At 45.9% G+C, this 23,485-nt stretch overlaps 2 protein-coding genes across 6 annotated transcripts in view; one reads left to right on the plus strand and one right to left on the minus strand.

Moving 5' to 3' along the window:
- Positions 1-8,060, minus strand: part of PI4KA (phosphatidylinositol 4-kinase alpha) — a 149,392-nt gene extending 141,332 nt beyond the window's left edge. For all 4 annotated transcript variants that reach the window (XM_077293431.1, XM_077293429.1, XM_077293430.1 and 1 more), the window contains exon 1: positions 7,898-8,060. In XM_077293431.1, coding sequence (XP_077149546.1) covers positions 7,898-8,002 — 105 coding nt within the window. In that variant the 5' untranslated portion in view covers positions 8,003-8,060. The remainder of the gene's footprint in view (positions 1-7,897) is intronic.
- Positions 8,061-8,207: 147 nt separating this feature from the next.
- SNAP29 (synaptosome associated protein 29) overlaps positions 8,208-23,485 on the plus strand; it is a 43,139-nt gene continuing 27,861 nt past the window's right edge. Inside the window, exons 1-3 of one of the 2 annotated variants that reach the window (XM_077293440.1) lie at positions 8,208-8,334; positions 8,467-8,721; positions 23,282-23,475. In XM_077293440.1, coding sequence (XP_077149555.1) covers positions 8,482-8,721; positions 23,282-23,475 — 434 coding nt within the window. In that variant the 5' untranslated portion in view covers positions 8,208-8,334; positions 8,467-8,481. Of the gene's footprint in view, positions 8,394-8,466; positions 8,722-23,281; positions 23,476-23,485 lie in introns of both variants that reach the window. The other variant, XM_077293439.1, reaches the window with a different exon arrangement.

Below are 23,485 nucleotides of genomic sequence, written 5' to 3' on the forward strand. Positions count from 1 at the left end.
ATACAGTAACCATAAACCACTGAGAACTTAGTAAAAAGATAAAGTTTTATTTGAAATACATGCTAATAAAATCACATCACAATACAAAAGTGATCTTTTATGAAGGTAGGAAGAACAAGCAGGGGGTGTGCTGTCCATCTGCAATGTCAACCATGGGAACAGTCAGAAGAGGACATCAATGGCGGTCTCGACGCACAAAAAACGTTACATGTAACTTTTTTTGTGGCGTCGGTCCGCCAAAACACGACGCAATGCGTCGCTAATAAAAGTCTATGGAGAAAAAATGCATCCTGCAGACAACTTTGCAGGATGCGTTTTTTCTCCACAACGACGCATTGCGATGTGCAGTGCACGACGCTAGTGTGAAAGTAGCCTAAGCAAAAATTCTGCTGGGGTATGTAAACTTTTGAGCACAACTGTATATGACAAGTTCCCAACAAAAAAATATCATATTAAAACCTTTTGCAGAGAATGAAGTATTTCATTTGGAAGCATTATATATTTTAAATGAAACCTATGATACTGATGTAGTATTTTCTACAATTGTTCAATTAGTAATAGATGTATTTTTTTTGCAATTAAGTAAAAAATGGGTTAAAAAAAAACTAGCAGAATACTAAGGCCAAATTTATACACCAATCTATCACGGTCCAAATATAAAACACGATAATCGGACTGGACGTGGGTCTACTGACCCGAACTTAAAGGGAACCTGTCGGCAGGATTGTGCACAGTAACCTACAGACAGTGTCAGGTCGGCGCCGTTATACTGATTACAGTGATACCTGGGTTGATGAAATCCATCTTGTGGTTGTTGTTTAATCGTTTTCAGTTAATGATATGCCCGTGCCCCGGGGCGGCCGGATCTTCATGTGGAGCTCTGATTAGGTATTCAGAATGCAGACTGCTGACAGGTCACTGATCCCTCACTGACCCGCCCCCTAATTTACATAATGGATACCTGTATATACTGAAGGAAAACCCTTGTGCAGGCAGGCTCCAGCTGTGACCCCTGCGCTGCAGCATAACCGCATGTTTGGTGTCCTAGTAATCACTGTTCTGGATGTTATAAATCAAGTACAAAAAAAAATCAATTTGAAAATGGCGCCTGCACAGTAGCAGCTGTATCTTGCTGGAGAAGAAATAAAAATTTCCTCCTACAAAATGTCACCACGTGCGCAGTAGCAGCTATCGGATCTCTATACACACCGACAGCTGCTACTGTGCAGGCGGCATTTTCAAATAGATTTTTTTTTGTACTTGATTTATAACATCCAGAACAGTGATTACTAGGACACTAACCATGCGATTATGCTGCAGCGCAGGGGTCACAGCTGGAGCCTGCCTGCACAAGGGGTTTTTTTCAGTATATACAGGTATCCATTATGTAAATTAGGGGGCGGGTCAGTGAGGGATCAGTGACCTGTCAGCAGTCTGCATTCTGAATACCTAATCAGAGCTCCACATGAAGACCCCACAAAGGCCGCCCCGGGGCACCAGCATATTATTAACTGAAAATAAAGATTAAAAAAGAACCACAAGATGGATTTGATCAACCAAGGTATCACTGTAATCAGTATAACGGCGCCAACCTGACACTGTCTGTAGGTTACTGTGCACAATCCTGCTGACAGGTTCCTTTTAATAGCCTTATAGGAGGATGTCAAATTGGGTCGGGAGACCAGCAGCCGGTTTGTACATCATGGACCGTGATACACAGACATCTGAATGACATCTTAATCTACATACGGTATATAAGAGGCATCGTGATTACTCGCTAATCCCGCCCTCTGCACAGTAGCTCCGCCCCCACCACATCACCACACACAATCCCGCCCCCCCCACCACATCACCACACAATCTCGCCCCCCCACCACATTACCACACACAATCCCGCCCCCCCACATTACCACACACAATCCCACCCCCCCTCGACATTACCACAGATAATCCCGCCCCACCACCACACATAATCCCACCCCACCACCACACATAATCCCACCCCACCACCACACATAATCCCACCCCACCACCACACATAATCCCACCCCACCACCACACATAATCCCACCCCACCACATTACCACACACAATCCCACCACATCACCACAGATAATCCCGCCACCCACATCACCACACATAATCCTACCCCCCCACCACACATAATCCCGCCCAACCACCACATTACCACACGTAATCCGGCCCCCCACCACATCACCACACGTAATCCCGCCCCCCACCACATCACCACAGATAATCCCCCCACCACATCACCACACATAATCCTGCCACCCACCACACATAATCCCGCCCCACCACCACATTACCACATGTAATCTGGCCCCCCACATCACCACATGTAATCCCGCCCCCCACCACATCACCACAGATAATCCCCCCCACCACATTACCACACATAATCCTGCCACTCAGCACATCACCACATAATCCCGCCCCCCCACGACATTACCACAGATAATCCCGCCCCACCACCACATCACCACACATAATCCCACCCCACCACCACACGTAATCCCGCCCCCCCCACCAATTACCACACGTAATCTTGCCCCCCACCACATATAATCTCGCCCTCCCACATCACCACACATAATCTCGCCCTCCCACATCACCACACATAATCCCGCCCCCCCACCACATTACCACACATAATCCTGCCCCCCCACATTACCACACATAATCCCGCCCCTCCACCACATTACCACAATTATTGTTATTAACTTCATTTTAAGTTAATTTACCACCTGCGTAAGCGCTATTGAATGTTGTCATTATTTACTTTAGTTTAATCACCAGCAGCGGTAATTAGATAGCAATGAGCGTGCCGAGCGTTAGCTGGCTGGAAACAGCTAGTTGTATTATATTTCTCCTTCTTTTAGGATCGATTCCTGGCTTTGACTAAAAATCTGCATAAAAAACCTGATGCATGAATCTGGCCTAAAAGGTACAGTACAGAGCAAAAGTTTGGACACACCTTCTCATTTGAAGATTTTTCTGTATTTTCATGACTATGAAAATTATAAATTCACACTGAAAGCATCAAAACTATGAATTAACACATGTGGAATTATATACTTAACAAAAAAGTGTGAAACAACTGAAATTATGTCTTATATTCTAGGTTCTTCAAAGTAGCCACCTTTTGCTTTGATGACTGCTTTGCGCACTTTGAACTAACGTTTTTAGATTTTTGATTTTTATCATCAAATTATTTAAATAGACTATTTGTCAAAAATCTATCTTTTTTAATGCAAAGCTGCGTTCACAGTGTCCACGGTGTATTTTTTTTTTAGCCCTGAACAAGGTAAAACCATATAATTTAAAAAAAAAAAAAAAAAAAAAAGAACACAACCCAAGACATGGACCGCGATGTCGGGACCAGCCGTAAGTCAGTCCTGACCCTAACTCGATAGCCTTTTCTTGAGACTGACGAGGCATCTTTGGCCGCTCCGTACTTGGTCGGTGCATGTGTGAAACCAGCCTAAGGACTCGTTCACATGCTGTTTTTTTTTCTGCAGCAAAAACACAACATTTTAAAGATACAGCAAAGTGATTGAGATTCCTGAAATCTCCGGCACATGCTGCTTATGTTGCCTTATGGATCTTAACAACCAAAACATTTTCAGTCGGTCACTTCAGCATTTGTGCAGCGTATTTCACAAGAAAAAAAAAAACACGCACAAAAAACAAGTCAAAGGCACATTTTACACAGTGCCTTTCCTGCCAACACTCTGGTTTGTGCCGAGAAAAATCTGCTACAAATACTCAATGTGTGCACGTGGCCCAAGGCTCCTACTCTAGAACAGACATTTCTCTATACTTATAAACCTAAAAGAACCCTAAGAGCTACCAAAGGGCATCCCCCGTAAGCCAAAACATATAAACTGAAAAAAAACGAAAACAGATCAGTACGGTAATGGATAAATAATATAGCCAAACAATTGAAAAAACGTCAAATGTAGAAATATATACAAAATCCATACCAGACGGGGGTCATAATGAATATAGATTTTATTGAAAATACTAATTCTTAAATATTTAAATACATCATACAAAAAGGACAGCAGTGAGTGAGCAAAACACAGCTAAAAAGAGCAGCGCATCAGATGTGACAAAAAATGGGGGATGCGCTGAAAGACAGCCCAAAAATATATCACTGCTGCACAGCCTGCAACACCTGAAGCATGGATGCCATAAATAACGCCAGCATATTGTCAATGAAAAACCTCGTGGAGGGTAACAGATGAAAAACGAGCTGGTGATGAAAGCACTAAAAACCCAGAGTGCTGAGTCGGAGCACTATAATATATATCACAAGGTAACTCCAATAAGATGATCAAACTAAATACTAGCTCCCTGCACCCTGTCGCTGCGATGTCCAAAGGTACTAGTATTTAGTTTGATCATCTTATTGGAGTTAAGGTACCTTCACACGAAACGACTTTACAACGAGAACGACAACGATCTGTGACGTTGCAGCGTCCTGGATAGCGATATCGTTGTGTTTGACACGCAGCAGCGATCAGGATCCTGCTGTGATGTCGCTGGTCGTTGCTGAAAGTCCAGAACTTTATTTGGTCGTCAGACCGGCGTGTATCGTCAGGTTTGACACCAAAAGCAACGATACCAGCGATGTTTTACGCTGGTAATCAGGGTAAATATCGGGTTACTAGTGACCCGATGTTTACCCTGGTTACCAGCGTAAAAGTAAAAATAACAAACAGTACATACTCACCTGCGCGTCCCCCGGCGTCCGCTTCCTGCTCTGACTGAGCGCCGGCCCTAAAGTGAAAGTAAAAGCACAGCGGTGACGTCACGGCTGTGCTGTTAGGGCCGGCGCTCACACAGTACAGGAAGCAGACGCCGGGGGACGCGAAGGTGAGCATGTACTGTTTGTTATTTTTACTTTTACGCTGGTAACCAGGGTAAACATCGGGTTACTAAGCGCGGCCCTGCGCTTAGCAACCCGATGTTTACCCCTTGTTACCCAGGGACCTTGGCATCATTGGTCGCTGGAGAGCGGTCTGTGTGACAGCTCTCCAGCGACCAAACAGCGACGCTGCAGCGATCGGCATCGTTGTCGCTATCGCTGCAGCGTCGCTTCGTGTGAAGGTACCTTTACCTTGTGATATATATTATAGTGCTCCGACTCAGCACTCTGGGTTTTTAGTGCTTTCATCACCAGCTCGTTTTTCATCTGTTACCCTCCACGAGGTTTTTCATTGACAATATGCTGGCGTTATTTATGGCATCCATGCTTCAGGTGTTGCAGGCTGTGCAGCAGTGATATATTTTTGTGCTGTCTTTCAGCGCATCCCCCATTTTTTGTCACATCTGATGCGCTGCTCTTTTTAGCTGTGTTTTGCTCACTCACTGCTGTCCTTTTTGTATGATGTATTTAAATATTTAAGAATTAGTATTTTCAATAAAATCTATATTCATTATGACCCCCGTCTGGTATGGATTTTGTATATATTTCTACATTTGACGTTTTTTCAATTGTTTGACTATATTATTTACCCATTACCGTACTGATCTGTTTTCGGTTTTTTTTGGTTTCTATATTTCTCTATACTTAGTATAAATTAATAATAATAATTATAGAGCTCCATCCTACTATATAATTGTTTAAGGGGTACTTCCGTCTGTCTGTCCCGGATATTCATTGGTCGCGGCCTCTGTCTGTCATGGAATCCAAGTCGCTGATTGGTCGTGGCAAAACGCCCACGACCAATCAGCGACGCGCACAGTCCGGAAGAAAATGGCCGCTCCTTACTCCCCGCCAGGCGCCCACATACACCCCTCCGGTCACCGCTCACACAGGGTTAATGCCGGCGGTAACGGACCGCGTTATGCCGCGGGTAACGCACTCCGTTACCGCTGCTATTAACCCTGTGTGACCAAGTTTTTTACTATTGACGCAGCCTATGCAGCGTCAATAGTAAAAACATCTAATGTTAAAAATAATTTAAAAAAATAAAAAATGATTATATACTCACCTACGCCGCCTTTCCCGCTCCTCGCGATGCAAGCGGCACGTTCCGGTGGCAAGGATGGTCTGGCAGAAGGACCTGCCATGACGTCACGGTCATGTGACCGCGACGTCATCACAGGTCCTGCGCGACAAGGACCTGCCGTGGTCATCACACTCTGGGACCGGAAGCTGTCGCCTGCACCCCACACAGGCGACAGAGCTACAACGCGCCTGCGGAAGGTGAGTATATGTTTATTTTTTATTTTTTTAACCTGTGTCATACGTGGCTGGGCAATATACTACGTAACTGGGCAATATAATATGTGGCTCTGTGCTGTATACTACGCCACTGGGCAATATACAATGTAACTGGGCAATATACTACATGGCTCTGTGCTGTATACTTCGTCACTGGGCAATATACAACGTGGCTGGGCAATATACTACGTAACTAGGCAATATACTATGTGGCTCTGTGCTGTATACTACGTGGCTGGGCAATATACAATGTAACTGGGCAATATGCTACGTGGCTGGGCAATATACTACGTGGGCTGGGCAATATACTATGCGGACATACATATTCTAGAATACCCGATGCGTTAGAATCGGGCCACCATCTAGTGGATTCATAAATATATAGTAACACTTTCTGTACTGAAAAGAAATAATCAAATAAGACACAACAAGCCAATACATACAAGATTTGTAAATATTTCCTAATGAAATTTACTAACGTTTAGTATCATACAGTAATATCCAACAATGTTTCAATTTACAAATACTGTATATTTTAACAGCAACCATCCTGCACACAACCATTAGTGAATGTTACAAGCCAAACGTAAGTACACCTGGAACAACAGGAACATCAATAGGTAGTTTTAGTGATAAATGGGGCATAGGCTAATTGAACAGAAATCCCATTTCCAGATACCTACATTACTAGATCTCTTAGACCGGATGGTGCTGTTGTACTTTTATTGAATATCAAAGTCAAGCCTAATCCTAGATTCCTTTTTTAAAGCGTTCCCTCCTGATACTAAAATGGACACTAACGCCGTGATTCACCAAGATCGGTGGGCACATCGCTGTTGGAGTGATTCAGAGTCCGGAGTAAGATTTCTGGGGTAAGCTCCTCCGCAGCTGGTCATGAATTGGAGCTGCGGCCTCATCGCCTCCCGTTCTCCCTAGTTTGATAACGTCAAAAGTCACAATAATTCTGCTACTTTTCAAAGTGATTTTTTTTTTGGCCAGAATTCTGGAGTGATCAGTTTGATGAATCAGGGACTAAGAACGCTTTCAGCAATTAGTTTGCTGCTGTTCTGACATGGATGACCAAAGTACACCAGGCTCATCAGGTCCAAGTGCTCCATATACAGGTGACTTTATGAGATCTGGTGACAGGAACAAGCAGACACAGAGGTGACGATGTTACTGATCGATAATGCACAAAGACAGAAGAATGGTTTCTAAAGATGGAGAAGTATTTCCGTCACCGGTCCCGATAGCGCCTCATTATACACACCATATACCTTGCTATAAATACATAGCTAGCCTGTAATAAAACCACATGACCTTACTACAGTCCACAGCAGCATTCACTGTGCTACAGGCTCCGGAGCTGGAATCCCCCAGCGATCATCGCTGCACAGTAATGTTCTGTACCTGTAGGGTCTCATCCTTCATCACTCACACCGGAGCCATTATTACTGACCCAGGACCCCCATAACATGAGCAGTGCTCCTCCCCACCAATCACAGGGACGTGTGACCCCACCCAAGCCCCCTATACAGGAGGTAATGAACGGGGCTCCGGCAGAGAAAGGGTTAGCCTTCCTCCCACCTGCCAATCACACATGTCACCAGGAGCCCTCTCCCCGGGCGCACGGCCCAGGCTCACCTTCTCTAAGGCCGCCGGTCTCTGCACTGCCAGGGAGCGGGCAAGGGACAGCACGGTGTTGAAATAAAACCCCCGGGAGCTACTGCTGCCCCCCTTGGCCGCCATGTTCCTCCCGGAGCCGTCAGATGACGTCAGCGATCAACATGACAAGATCACATGACCGCTGGAGAAGAAGCGGAGGAGGGCGACCGGCCCTGGTTACCATGGCAACTAGCTTTCCAGCTACTTCCGGTATCAATACATACACTAAGCAGATATATATCATACACTTGTGTCATTTACAGCTATCTCCCGATAGGCGGCGCTGTGTCAGCAGCCAGGTAGCCTCTCTCACACTACGGTTATATATTGCGCTGTAGTACAGCAGTGAGGGCGGAAGTTGCGCTGGGGAGATGCAGTGACGTCAGCAGTTGGGCGGAAGTGAGGCCAGGAGTCAGGTGAGCGGTGGGGGCAGAGCTCCAGGGTGTTGTGTGCTCGTGCTCCGGGGCTGATACCGGTAAGTGGCTCTGCCGTGTGTACGTGGGCGGTGTACGAGCCTGACGGCCCAGTCATTGTGGCTTCCTCCGCAGTGCGGACTCGTCGCCATGTCCAGGAGCTACAACCCCTTTGATGAGGATGAAGATGATGACTTCAAGCCTGTGAAGTGGAACAGTGAGGAGGACCCCTATGAGTCCCCGGCGGACAGGCGGCGGCGGGAGGAGGCAGACAGGCAGCGGGCGCTGCAGCAAGAGGTGCTGAGGAGGGCGCAGTCCACGGTGGACAGCAGCAACCGGTCTGTGTCCCTGATGTACGAGTCCGAGAAGGTCGGGGTGGAGACGGCGGAGGTGAGCGCTCACTCCCTGCAGGACCACTAGGGGGCCCCCGTGCGCCCTGCTGCCACCAGGGTGCCATTAGTAAGAGGCTTGCCATCCAGTGCTATAGGACATGCCAGCAGCTCACTCTGGGGTCTCCGGGGGTCACTGATCTCCAGTACTGACCCCACCAATCAGAATCCGAGGGCATGTCCTTGGGGCTGCCAGACACTGTCAGGCTGCATTGTGTAGCTGAGAGCCCGGGCATCTACTCGGCAGACTGATGTCACCCAGTCCCTACAGGGGCTCTCTGCAGTGCAGCCCCCTCTAATCATTCCAGTAGTGTCAGACCTGCCAGCAGTCTGTATGTGAGCCCCGGATCATTTATTGTCAGGCTGCCCATCGCATTGTCTCCCGGAGAGGCGCCATCTGATGTCTGGCAGCGCCTCTCCCATAGACAGTGGCGAATGAGTGCCCCGGTGTATGGGAGGCAGGCGGCCATCCAATGTGTATGGCGAGCTTCTCAAAGACCCAGAACATAACGGGCTGTTCACACTGGACATTGCCGGCTCCCCAGAGAAAGCTGTAGCCTAGATCACTGATCGGATGCCTTGTAGCAGTGCAGCTGGCCACACACATTAGATGGTTGGCGATCAGCCGACAGCAATCTGCCCTGACTCATACTCAGTTCTCTGGGGTACCTGGGGTTCTTTCCCATAGCATATTGCCACCCGTTTGTTGGGGCTTGTGTCTGAATCCCCTGGCAAAGCAGTGCTGGGGCGTATGCACCTATGAGGCCATAGACTGTAATGGTGCCGTCATTCAACATACTCTATGCCGTGCTGTATACACCTGAAAATGATGGACGGCAAAGCTCCCCTTCACTAAGTGGGCACCATTATAGTCTATGGCCCTGAAGATCTCCCTATGACGGTATGTGCACACGTCCAGGTTTTTTCGCGATAAAAACTAATTAAAAACGCATACATGATGCATCCTATCATTTAGAATGCATTCTGCATGTTTTGTGCACATGGTGCATTTTTTTTCCACGAAAAAAAACCATTGTGGTAAAAAAAGCAGCATGTTCATTAATTTTGCGGATTTTCCGCGTTTTTCCCGCAATTCTATGCATTTGGAAAAAAACGCATGAAAAAACGCGAAAAAAACGCTTGCGGCTTTCTGGCAGAAATGTCCAGTTTTTGTCAGGAAAATTTCTGCAAGAAATCCTGACGTGTGCACATAGCCTGAATGTTTTGTTTTTCCCCAAGAGGTTGGGACCTACGAACAGATAGCATAACACAATGTGAAAACACCCTTATCTACCTTTCCCTATCAACAGGGATCAGACAACTGAATTCCTGTCCTTATGTCCTCCAAAATAATCTGACTTGGAGCTGGTGACTGATTACGTCCTTTGTGGATGTATTTGCTCAGTGCCACACGATTGGATACTTGCCATCTTGGGAAGGTTGTCTGTTTTAAAAAAAAAAAAAAAAAAAATTCAAAAATAAAACTGGTGATTTTGTTTTTAACCTTCTCAATATTTTTTAAAAATTCTCACACACTAGGACATGGAGGATATATTTTCACCTCCCCATTTGTTATTGTGGCTATTTTTTTTTCTTTGTATGCAAATAGGATACAGAGACACTGAAGTGTACAGGGTGCAGCCGACCAGAACACCAGCTAGGGGAAAGGTTACAGATAACACAGAGTGTCACTTATTCCAGGCTCAATAGTTACATCTAAAAAGTAACTAGCGGTTTTCATTTTATACTCTCGGGACATTTTTATTTTATTTTTTCATTTTCTTCTATGGCCTCACTAGTAGGACCAAGGTGACACCTGGGCTTCACCACCTGTGATGGAAGATGATGCCAAAATTAAAAATAATGTTAACGGAGCATTTTTCTGGTATTTTTATCTTTTTCAAGCATATATTCCTGCTACCAGATAAGGATTGTGCAGTTTGTAGTCACTTCGGTGAAAACCGGCAACTACCTAACCGTTTGAGAAGCAGGGCACAAAGTTATGGGGTGTTTCATAGTACAGTGCATCTAAAATGCATATATGTCGGCAAACACACCGTAACCATTGTACATAATGGTAGTAAGCCACATTGCAGTTTATATAACTGGCTGTTATCTTAAAGGGAACCTGTCACCTGAATTTGGCGGGACCAGTTTTGGGAAAACCCCGCCCATATGACCCAAAACTGGTCCCGCCAAATTCAGGTGACAGGTTCCCTTTAAGACTTAATGTTTTCTTCCAGTTGTGAATAGAATTGGCCATCAGTATGAGATCAGTGGAGGGTCCGACACTCGGCTCCACCACTGATGACTTAGTATCTGCTCTGGCAGTGGCCGAGAGCGGGACACAATAGCCCTGTACATTAACAGCTGCTTGTTGGGCATTGTGGGGGTTAAAAGGGTTGTTTGGTGTCATCCCAATACCCTCTTCCCCCCCCCCCCCCCCTTCGCCAAAAAGAAAACATTAAATAAATTGCTGAAAAACCATACGCAAAAAATTTTCAACCTCAGCTCTCACCAATTAACCCCTAGTGAGACCAATCTCTTACAAAAAGGTTTGAAATTCACCCCTACAGCTTCGGCTAACCCCTTTAACTTATACATCAGCATTAAAAAATTTATGCGCAATTTGGCTTTAAAAAAATATTTCTTGAAGAAGGAACCCACCAACAACACGATAACTTACTCAACTACAACCAATATTCAGGACTATATTCATACGAACCTAGCACCACAATCCTCATTTAATCCCATCAATGAATACTCTAGTGCCTTCCGGTCTTTTGAAACCATGGTTACCACAGATATAAGAAAATCTTACCAAAACAACTTAAAGCATATTCCACATAATCTTATTGCTAGTGAAAGGAAATCCATCATTGACCTACAGAAAAATCATGATATTGTTATCCGCCCAGCTGATAAGGGTGGGGGCATTGTGGTACTAGACTGCACTACATACCATAATGAATCACTGAGACTCTTGAATGACACTGTTACCTACAAAAAAATGAACTTCAATCCCACTGTGAACTATATAAAAAAAAAAAATTAGCCCAAAAGGGCAAAACGCTAGGGGTGCTAAATAGGAAAGAGTTTCAGTTCATAAATAACAGAACACCCACAATAGCCATGTTTTATCATATACCTAAAATCCACAAAGATGCCACTAACCCTCCAGGCCGCCCAATCATATCGGGCATTAATTGCTTGACTACTAACTTATCCAAATATGTAGATCTACACTTAAAAAAATGTATGCCCCTAATCCCAGCTTTTTTAAAAGACACTACTCATACCATACAAGTTCTGGAACCTTTTACTTGGCAAAGTAATTATATCTTGGGCACTCTGGACATCAAATCCCTGTACAGGGTAATTAACCACGAAAAAGGATGTGAGTCAGCTAAATTCTTTCTACATACTTTAGGGACATACAAAAAAAAACCAAATTGAATTCATTCTGGAAAGCATTGAGTTCAATATTAAGACACAATTATTTCCAATATGAGAAACAGTACTATTTGCAAACGTGGGGCACCGCGATGGGCACACGCTTTGCGCCAAGTTAGGCCAATCTATATGTAGGTCACTGGGAACATCAACACATTTTTAAGGAAGGCGTATTACATCCAGGATTAAAATTCTGGCGTTGTTTTATTGACGACATCCTGTTTATCTGGGAGGGGACCGTAACAGAACTAAACTCCTTCATCTCGACCCCAAATAATAACCAGTTTGGCTTAGAATTTACCCCTACCACCAGTAATTCCCAGGTCAACTTCCTGGACCTCACTATTTATGTGGAAAATAGCAAACTAAAAACAAGGTGTTTCCGCAAACCAGTGGATTCAAACAGCTTTATACACTTAACAAGCTGTCACCTCCCAATCTGGCTTACGAATATCCCCAGAGGACAATACACTCGTATTAGGAGAAATTGCACAAACTTGAAGGATTATAATGAGGAGTCCACATATATCACCAAACAATTTGAAGCCAAAGGTTACAAAACACAAACCCTCAATGTGGCTCGACAAGCAGTTGGTCATATATCAAGAGAGAGTCTTGTCCATAAAGCCAAAACAATAAATAACCCTCAGGACATTCAAGCACAAATAAAAGATTTACCCATAGTCACACAATTTCATTCAGGGTACAAGAAATTCATGAATATAGTCAAGAAATATTGGCCCATTCTGCAATGTGACAAGAACATTGGGGATTTATTACCCAACAACCCCGCCAACAACGAAACCAGTCCTCTCTAGGACAGGGGCACCCGCAAAACCATCAGACCCCCATAAGTGGGGTTTTAGGTCATGTGGCAGATGTTCGTGCTGCAAACGCACATCTATTGGGAAGTTGGTCCAAACCACGTTTACAGACTCAAGTGGCACTAAGCAATTTCATATTAAAAACATGATAACATGTGAAACGACAGGGGTAATCTACACACTGCAGTGTCCCTGTAATAAAATCTATGTGGGCCGAACTAAAAGACCTTTGAAGGTCAGAATTAAGGAGCACCTAGATAATATTCAGAAGGGTTTTAAAGGCCACCCTCTATCCCGCCACTTTTTAGAAAAACACAATAAATCCTGTGGAGGGATCCGTTTTTGTGGAATTGAAATAGTCCAGCAAAACCCAAGGGGCGGAGATTTTCTTAAAGGGCACCTGTCACCCCGTTTTTTTCAGTATGAGATAAAAATACTGTTAAATAGGGCCTGAGCTGTGCATTACAACAGTGTATTTTGTGGACCCCGATTCCCCACCTATGCTGCCAAAATACGTTACCAAAGTAGCCGTTTTCCGTTGGTGGCGTAGTGGTTTGCGCATGCCCAAGGTCCCGAATCCACTGCACAGGGGAGTTAAAAGAGCGCGATGTGCACTATTTCATTGGTGATCGGTGGGGGCGGCCATCTTCCTTTGGCCGCGTGTGCGCAGAAGCGGCGCTCTGCTGGCCGCGGCTTCAGGAAAATGGCCGCGGGATGCCGCGCGTGCGCAGATGGAGATCGCGGCGGCCATTTTCCTGAAGCAGAATTCGCATCTCGGCTTCAGGAAAATGGCCACCGTGATCTCCATCTGCGCACGCGCGGCATCCCGCGGCCATTTTCCTGAAGCCGCGGCCAGCAGAGCGCCGCTTCTGCGCACGCGCGGCCAAAGGAAGATGGCCGCCCCCACCGATCACCAATGAAATAGTGCACATCGCGCTCTTTTAACTCCCCTGTGCAGTGGATTCGGGACCTTGGGCATGCGCAAACCACTACGCCACCAACGGAAAACTAAGCAAGATCTGGGGGAAGACACCACGCCCTTTTGACCAGACCAGCCTGATTGACAGGCGAAAACAGCTACTTTGGTAACGTATTTTGGCAGCATAGGTGGGGAATCGGGGTCCACAAAATACACTGTTGTAATGCACAGCTCAGGCCCTATTTAACAGTATTTTTATCTCATACTGAAAAAACGGGGTGACAGGTTCCCTTTAAAGCAATGTCCAGGGTTGAATCCAGATGGATTTATATGCTAGACAGCCTGGCCCCTAGAGGACTCAATTATGAAATTGAGTTGTACGCTTTTTAATCTGAATTTTTAATATTTATTATTCATGCCCAGCTACCTCTGTATAAGGGGGTGTTTTTGGGCTGAGGACCCAGTTGGGATCCTGTGGACAGTTTTAACCCCATCTCGGCATATTTATCACAAAATCTGCTTTCTATTCAAGAGTGTATGATTTTTCAATCTCTAGTATTCTAGTAGATTGGGTTTGAGCAACCAGCTCTTTTAGATTAGGACCTATTTATAATGAATCATTTTTATCTTTTATATTTTATATATTTTTATTTATTCTATTAATAAAGTTGTCTGAGTTTTTATTATTGCAGATTTCTCCAGTCACCTTCCACGACAGCAGTATTGGAGGATGTCTCCCCGCCCTAATAGGGGACAGGAAACAGAGGTTAAATACCCCTCCCCTTCCTGCAACCACCAGTGTTTTTTCCTGTCCCCTATGGGGTATGAAGAGGTTCTTCGATAGTGCTGCCGTGGCCGGCGAACGGGAGTACTGTTACCTGATAGCCGGGCAGTCGCGGTCGGGAGCTCCGCTCTCCTCCTCCTCTAGACTGCTCCCATCTCCGCGTTCTTCGCGTGACTTGGGACCTTTGCCCGCTCTTCCTGCGCAACTTTCGGGTGGCAATGCAGAGCGGTGTAGTGCTCCGGGGTCCTCCTGCAGCTCCCCGGCTTCCTCCTCCCTCCACGCTGCTGCTGGGGTTGGCGCGCGCGCGCACCGGAAGTGACGCACACCCGGACTTCCGGTTTTTCGGGCTGGAGCTCCGGCGCGTGCCGGCCGACGTCCTGGAATCAGCGGCGGCCAGGGCGGGCGTCTCGGACCCCCCCCCAGGGACACTATCGAGGGGGAGGAGCACCAAACTCGCTGGAATCTCGGTAAGATTACTTACTCCTGACTGGGGAGGCCTCCAAGTAAGACGTCTGTTTGTGATCCTCACTGGACCTCTGACATTATGGACGCCGACAAACCCTTACACTCTGCTCCTGCAGAGCCCAGCGCGCACCCCTCTACCGTAAGTAGTGGGATGATGTCCCTTTCTGTCCATTTTTTTAAATTAAGCGACTCAGCCCACCTTCCTCTCTCGTTCCAAGGAGACAAGGTCCCTGACCATAAGAAAGTCAAGATGCCCAGCCGCAAGTGTGCTGCTTGTGCGTCCAAGCTTCCCTCAACGCATAAAAAGAAGCTCTGCCAACCATGCACAGACGAAGTGCTGCGTAGCGAACAGCCTTCTTTGATGGACAGCATCAGAACCCTCATTAGACAGGAGGTTCAGTCCTCCATGGCGGCCTTCTCAGGCCCCGACTCCGCAGCCTCCCCCTCCTAAAAAAAGGTAGATGGGCCCGGTAGCCTCAGACTCTGACTCAGGCGAGATACATACCTTAGGTTCAGAGTATAGCTGGGAAAACGAGGGTTCTACTTCTACTTCTGCTCCCAAATCTGATAGTAAAAAATACCTTTTCTCTGAGGATTTGGAAGAGTTAATTTCCATGGTGAGAGGCACCATGGGGGTAGAAGAGGAGGTAGAGGGCCATTCCATGCAGGATGATATGTTCGGGGGTCTGAAACCTAGGTCAGTAAAGGGATTCCCCATACAAGAAAACATCGCGAACCTTATCCTCCAAGAGTGGGGCCTGCCGGAAAAGGGGTTAAACGTCCCATCTGAGTTTAAAAATCGCTTCCCCCTGGACGGAGACTGTTCTTTATTTGAAATGCCCAAAGTGGATGTTCAGGTGTCAAGGGTAACCAAGAAAACGGCCCTACCCTTTGAAGATTCCTCCCAGCTGAAAGATCCTATGGATCGTAAAACTGTGAGAGTTTATTGAGGAAATCTTGGGACACCTCAACTAATTTATTGAGATCCTACGTAGCCTCAACATGTGTGGCCAGATCGTTGTTTCTCTGGCTCCCGTACCTTAGAGAATCATCTCGTACAAGGTACATCCAGGGAAGACATCCTTAATTCTCTCCCGCTGCTCCAAAAAGCTACTGGATTCCTCGCGGACGCCTCCACGGAATCAGTTCGGGTAGCCGCTAGATCCGCGGTCCTCACAAATTCAGCTAGAAGGGCCTTGTGGCTTAAGTCCTGGGGAGGAGATATTACCTCAAAGTCCAAACTTTGTGGTATTCCTTTCCAGGGTCATCATGTCTTTGGACCAGCCTTAGATGACATCCTGGACAAGGCTTCGGACAAAAAGAAAGTTCTTCCGGAACAAAGGAACCCTAGGAAGCGTTTTTTTCATTCCCCTCGTGGCCAACCACCCCAACAGAATTATAGGGGAAAGGGCAAATCGGGACGATGGAGCTACCCCAAAGGTGGGAAAGCCAGAAATATCCTGGTCCCCCAACCCCAGCAGTCCTCTGAGAAACAATGACTGCTCCTAGGTCGGGGGTCGACTCTCGGATTTTCTCTCCCGGTGGCAGGAGATCACCAGGGATCGGTGGGTCCTGCGTACCATACAGGATGGCCTAAGATTGGAATTCGAGAGTCCTCCTCCTCACCGTCTAATGATCACTTCTCCACAATCTCCAAAACTTCAGGAAGCTCTGAGGTCGGATATTCTAAGCCTGCTTCAAGCAAAGGTGGTTTCCCATGTACCACATCGGGAAAGAGGAGAAGGCCATTACTCCCATCTCTTTCTGGTGAAGAAGCCCTCCGGGAAACACTGTATCATCGTAAACCTGAAACCTCTGAATCAGGTGATAAGATATCGAAGATTCAAGATGGAATCTATCAGATCAGCAATCCCGCTGATTGGACAGAACTGGGTAATGGCCACATTGGACCTGAGGGACGCATACTACCATGTGCCAATACATCCAGACCACAGGAAGTTCCTCAGGTTCGCTATTTCCCAAAACAAGCTGATCAGCCATTACCAGTTCAATGTCCTTCCTTTCGGAGTATCATCAGCTCCACGCGTCTTCACCAAGGTCATGTCAGAAGTGATAATCTTTATCCGACAACAGGGGGTCTGTGTCATTCCATACTTGGACGACTTCCTCCTCATTGCCCCATCAGCTTCACGCCTCAATCAGGGCGTGACGAAGGTTCTCAATATTTTAACATCTCTCGGGTGGATTCCGAATCTGGAAAAATCAGATCTCCGGCCATCTCCACAGAAGAAATTCCTAGGAGTTCTTCTGGACTCAGAGAAGAGAATGTCCTTCCTGCCCAGGGACCGTCGGATCGATCTTGTCCACAGGATCTCCAGATTCAGAGGCCAGAAATTCCCGACCCTAAGAGACTCTATGTCAATCCTGGGTTCACTAACATCATGCATCCAGGCAGTCCCCTGGGCCCAGGCCCATACGAGCATTCTTCAGTCTCAAATCCTGTCATATTCAAGAGGACACCAGATGGCTTTATCCAGGAAGATCCCTCTTCCCACTCATGTAAGATCCTCCCTCTCGTGGTGGCTGAACTCCCGAAACCTACATCGGGGAGTCAGCTGGGATCAGACTCCTCTCAGAGTACTCACAACACACGCAAGTCAGAGAGGTTGGGGTGCCGTGATCGAGAAGGCCCACTTTCAGGGGTTGTGGCCCCCAGATGTGAGACGCAGCTCTTCAAATCTGAGAGAATTAAAAGCAGTAGAGGAAGCGCTGAAAGCCTCATCGGCCCTCATCCAGGGTCACCATGTACGAGTGATGTCCGACAATATGACCACTGTCGCCTATCTCCAACACCAAGGGGGCACAAGACACTCAAGCCTAAAGTTAACTGCTGGAAGATTTTTTCCTGGGCAGAGAAGCACCTCCTGTCCATCTCCGCAGTGCATATAAAGGGTTTGGACAATTCCCAGGCGGATTACCTCAGCAGGAGGGACTTTCATCCAGGGGAATGGTCCCTAAACCAGGAGGTATTCCTATCCTTGGTCCAGAGGTGGGGAACCCCCGAGGTGGACCTGTTCGCCAGCAGGCAGAATACAAAGTCAGACACCTTCTTAAGCCCCTCAAACGAGGCACAGGGGCTGGACGAATTCTCCCATCCTTGGGAATTTGCCCTAGCATATGCCTTTCCGCCAATCACATTGCTATCCAGAACGTTACAGAAGATCCGGATAGATCAAGTTACAACGATTCTGATAGCCCCATTGTGGCCAGGGAGAAGCTGGTTCAACGCGTTAACAGGCATGTGTCTAGAAGGTCCAATCCTGCTTCCCCCAGAGACGCGACCTGCTTCAACAGGGTCCCCTATTTCATCCAGACCTGCACAAGCTGAAGTTAGCAGCCTGGTTTCTGAAGCAGAGATCCTGAAAGCCAGGGGGCTCTCTCAAGACGTGATTGAAACCCTACAAAAAAGTAGGAAGCCGGTAACTAATGCCATTTATGGCAAAATATGGAAGAAATTTTCTTCATGGTGTTTCCCGAACAAACCGGATCCATTCAACCCAGAGATTGCACAAATCCTTCAATTCCTCCAGAAGGGCTTGGAGCTGGGGCTCTCACCTAGTACCCTAAAGGTTCAGGTGTCAGCTCTGGGGTCTTTCTTCGACCAAGATCTGGCAAATCGCCGATGGATCAAACGGTTCATAACTTCAGCAACTAGAATCCGTCCGAGACGTCTTATCCACACCCCTCCTTGGGACTTGAATCTTGTTCTAAAGAGTCTGACCGGTGACCCTTTTGAACCCCTTTCAGCCTCCAACTTAAAAATCTTGACCCTTAAAACCGTCTTCCTGGTGGCTATCACTACCGCCAGGCGTATAGAGGAAATACAAGCTTTGTCAATCCAGGAGCCATTCCTGACCATAACTATGGACAGCATAATCCTCAAATTAGATCCTTCCTTTATGCCTAAAGTAGTCTCAGAATTCCATAGAAATCAAGAGATCATCTTACCCTCATTCTGTCTGAATCCCTCTAATCCAAAAGAGGAGGTCTTTCATACCCTGGACTTCCGTAGAGTGGTCCTATTGTATCTTGGTGGATCAGAATCTGTTCGTCCAGTGGTCAGGACGAAATAAAGGCAAGAAGGCAGCCAAAAGTACAATAGCAAATTGGATTAAACAGGCCATTAGTCTTGCCTACTCATCCCAGAATCTGACTCCTCCAGCTTCTCTAAAAGCACACTCCACCCGTTCAGTCTCAACTTCCTGGGCAGAGAGGGGTAACGCATCATCAGAGCAGATATGCAGAGCCGCCACCTGGTCGTCAGTCCATACATTCACCAGACACTACAGGCTCAACTTCAATAGTGACCTATCGTTTGGCAGACGAGTTCTCCAGGCTGTTGTCGCTCCCTAAAGAAATTGGCGGTTGATATCACTCCGATACTGCTGTCGTGGAAGGTGACTGGAGAAAATAGAATTAGAACTTATCGGTAATTCTCTTTCTAGGAACCTTCCACGACCGCACTAATTTCCCTCCCTATCTGATTTATGTATTAGTCTACGTTCACATTAGCGTTCTGCGCCGCAGCGTCGGGCGCCGCAGCGTCGCCGCATGCGTCATGCGCCCCTATATTTAACATGGGGGCGCATGGACATGCGTTGCACTTGCGTTTTGCGACGCATGCGTCCCTGCGGCGCACGCGTCATGGCGCAGAGGACGCTACAAGTTGCATTTTTTGTGCGTCCAAAATCAAGCAAAAAAAGGACGCATGCGTCGCAAAACGCAGCGTTGTGCATGCGTTTTGCTGCGTTTTTGTGAACGTAGCCTTAGATGTTTCCTGCACTTAAGTGGTAACTATACATGCTACTGTGTCCAGAAAAAAACACTGGTGGTTGCAGGAAGGGGAGGGGTATTTAACCTCTTTCTGTTTCCTGTCCCCTATTACGGCGGGGAGACATCCTCCGATACTGCTGTCGTGGAAGGTTCCTAGAAAAAGAATTACCGGTAAGTTCTAATTCTATTTTCATGTTATTCCTCTCCTTCTGCCACCTAATTAAGCCTAAGGCCCAGGGGGGTACCAAAATATTATAATCACCATATAACGCATTCAACGATATAACTTCTTTTACCTATGTTCTCTAGTTTTCTTTCCCATATATCTCCATGCGCCCCTAATCCAGTTCTTCCTGTTATCTACCCAGCATGCCGCATTAAACATTCTTTACTAATCAGGCTCTTAGGTGAATCCCCTCTCAAGGCTCTAATTTATGGCCTTCCCGCTATCTAGTGCACTAATAGCGCTGCAATATTATCCATGTACCAGCTACGAGTCTCATTAATCAGGGATGCCAGACAGTTTTTTCTGTAGGAGGCGGGCAAGTAGCCGCTATATAAGAGGAGGGCTCAATGGGGAACTCCAGCCCTGACGAAGAAGGATCGCATCCTTCGAAACGCGTTGGATTGGTTAATCCTCATACGCGCCCGCCCACTAGCTGTGACGTCACACTGCTTGCCACGCCCCTTCCACACTCCGCCACTGCTTAGGCGTTGCTTCCGGCCGGGGCACGCCAGAAGTTGGCGGTTCCTACTAGGCTCCTGCGTCCCTCCAGCAGACCTGACTCGCGCGGATCAATACGCTACCTCTATTCCCGGATCCCACGACCTTGCAGCACGGAGCCAAACTTCCAGCACTAGGAGGATCCGCGCTCACACCACAATTTCGGCATCTAGTAAGTACACAATTACACCTGCTGTAAGCCTTCTATTTGCCAGCTATTGCCCTCACGTACAACCCCGAGTGCAACTGTAGACACACACATTAGCGCAGGTGATTCAAAACTGTTTTCTGCATCTAAAATGCATATATGTCGGCAAACACACCATAACAATTGTACATAATGGTAGTAAGCCACATTGCAGTTTAAATAACTGGCTGTTATCTTAAGATTTAATGTTTTCTTCCAGTTGTGAATAGAATTGGCCATCAGTATGAGATCAGTGGAGGGTCCGACACTCGGCTCCACCACTGATGACTTAGTATCTGCTCTGGCAGTGGCCGAGAGCGGGACACAATAGCCCTGTACATTAACAGCTGCTTGTTGGGCATTGTGGGGGTTAAAAGGGTTGTTTGGTGACATCCCAATACCCTCATATTAAAGACCAATTCTAAGTATAGGTAATATGTTTTAGTCCCAGGCAACCACTGTAAAACATGCCCTGCATGCTCGGGACATCTGCTTGGGGCACATGGAAATGTTGCCTTTGGCAAAAACAGTTTCTGGGTTATTCAGTAGAGAATAATTTTGTAATAGGTTATTTATTTTTATTTTTTTTTTAACTCCTGAATGTTTCAGATGGTTTGCTTCTTGAGGGGGGGAAAAAAAAGCCTTTTCCATTCAATTGCTATTATTTAAATCTAAATTTCATGTTGTGGTCACTGCCCCCAGTTTTCCTATATTTTTTCCGCTGGTTTTGCTGGCTACAGCACTAACCACATTCTCAGGAAGAGAAAAACTAAACCATTTTCCTGTCCTTCTTGTGATTATTGCCAACGCAAGAGTCTCTTTACCAAAAAATACATATATATTGCAGAAATTCCTGTATATAAAATGGAATCGTTTTTTTTTTAAACGGCTATAAGTCACATTCTCCAATATCTGTTTTGTTAACCCCTTCAAGCCGCAGCCTTTTTAGTTTTTGTGTTTTCGTTTTTCGCTCCCCTTCTTCTCAGAGCCATAACTTTTTTTATTTTTCCGTCAATATGGCCGTGTGAAGGCTTGTTTTTTGTGGGATGAGTTGTACTTTTAAACGACACCATTGGTTTTACCATGTCGAGTACCAGAAAACGGGAAAAAAATTCCAAGTGTGGTGAAATTGCAAAAAAAAAAAGTGCAATCCCACACTTGTTTTTTTGTTTGGCTTTTTTGCTAGGTTCACTAAATTCTAAAACTGAACTGCCATTATGATTCTCCAGGTCATTACGTGTTCATAGACACCAAACATGTCTAGATTCTTTTTTATTTAAGTGGTGAAAAAAAAAATTCCCAACTTTGCTAAAAAAAAAAAAAAAAAAAAGCTCAATTTTCCGAGACCCGTAGCATCTCCATTTTTCGTGATCTGGGGTCGGGTGAGGGCTTATTTTTTGCGTGCTGAGCTGACATTTTTTAATGATACCATTTCGGTGCAGATACGTTCTTTTGATCGCCCGTTATTGCTCTTAAATGCAATGTCGCGACGACCAAAAAAACTTAAATCTGGCATTTTGAATTTTCTCGCTACGCCATTTAGTGATCAGGTTAATCCGTTTTCTTTTTATTGTTAGATCAGGCGATTCTGAACGCAGCAATACCAAATATGTGTAGGTTTGATGATTTTTTTTTTTTTATTATTATTTTGAATGGGATGAAAGGGGGGTGTTTTACACATATATATATATATATATATATATATATATATATATATATATATATATATATATATATATATATATATATATATATATATATATATATATATATATATATTCTCATTTTTTTAAAAAAAAACCTTTTTTTCTTACTTTTGCCATGCTTCAATAGTTTCCATGGGGGGCTGGAAGCTGGCATAGCCTGATTGGCTCTGCTACATAGGAGCAATGCTCAGATCGCTGCTATGTAGCTGAATTACTGCATTATTATGAGCGCCGCAGCAATCTGGCATCGACAACCATAGAGGTCTGCAGGAGACCTCTGGTTGTTATGCCAACACACCGATGACTCCCGATCACGTGACGGGGGTCAGTGGTGCGCGCATTTCTGGCCCTATGGCCAGAAACGCTTGTTAAATGCCACTGTCAGTTTCACAGCGGCATTTAACTAAGGGGAGACACGACATGCGCCATACTAGTACGGCGTATGTCGTCAAGGGGTATGTATTCTTGAATGGAGCAAAATGTGTAAGTACACCTCAACTGCTTTAAAGGGGTATTCCCATCTCCAAGATCCCATCCAAATGTGTAGTAGTAGTATTAAGACACATGATGACTGATTAAAACAGTCATCATGTGTGGGGAAAGATGTGGGCTTGGCATTCGAGCCCACATGAAAGGCAGGGACATGGCTAAAATTCCATTTCTCATTTTATCAGTGATTTAAATTCTATTTTTCTGTCTGCACAGGAGCTAATGCGGCAGGGGGAAGCTTTGAAACGCTCAGAAAAAATGGTGGACAAGATGGAGCAAGATATGAAGACCAGTCAGCGCCATATCAATAGCATCAAGAGCATGTTCAGTGGGTTCACAAATTACTTTAGAGCCAAACCTGCAGAGACCCCACCTCAGAATGGAGCCTATGATTACAACGCAAGCAGCAAGTAAGGGAAT

This window comes from Ranitomeya variabilis, chromosome 1 (assembly GCF_051348905.1).
Source record: "Ranitomeya variabilis isolate aRanVar5 chromosome 1, aRanVar5.hap1, whole genome shotgun sequence".
Taxonomy (NCBI): Eukaryota; Metazoa; Chordata; class Amphibia; order Anura; family Dendrobatidae; genus Ranitomeya; species Ranitomeya variabilis.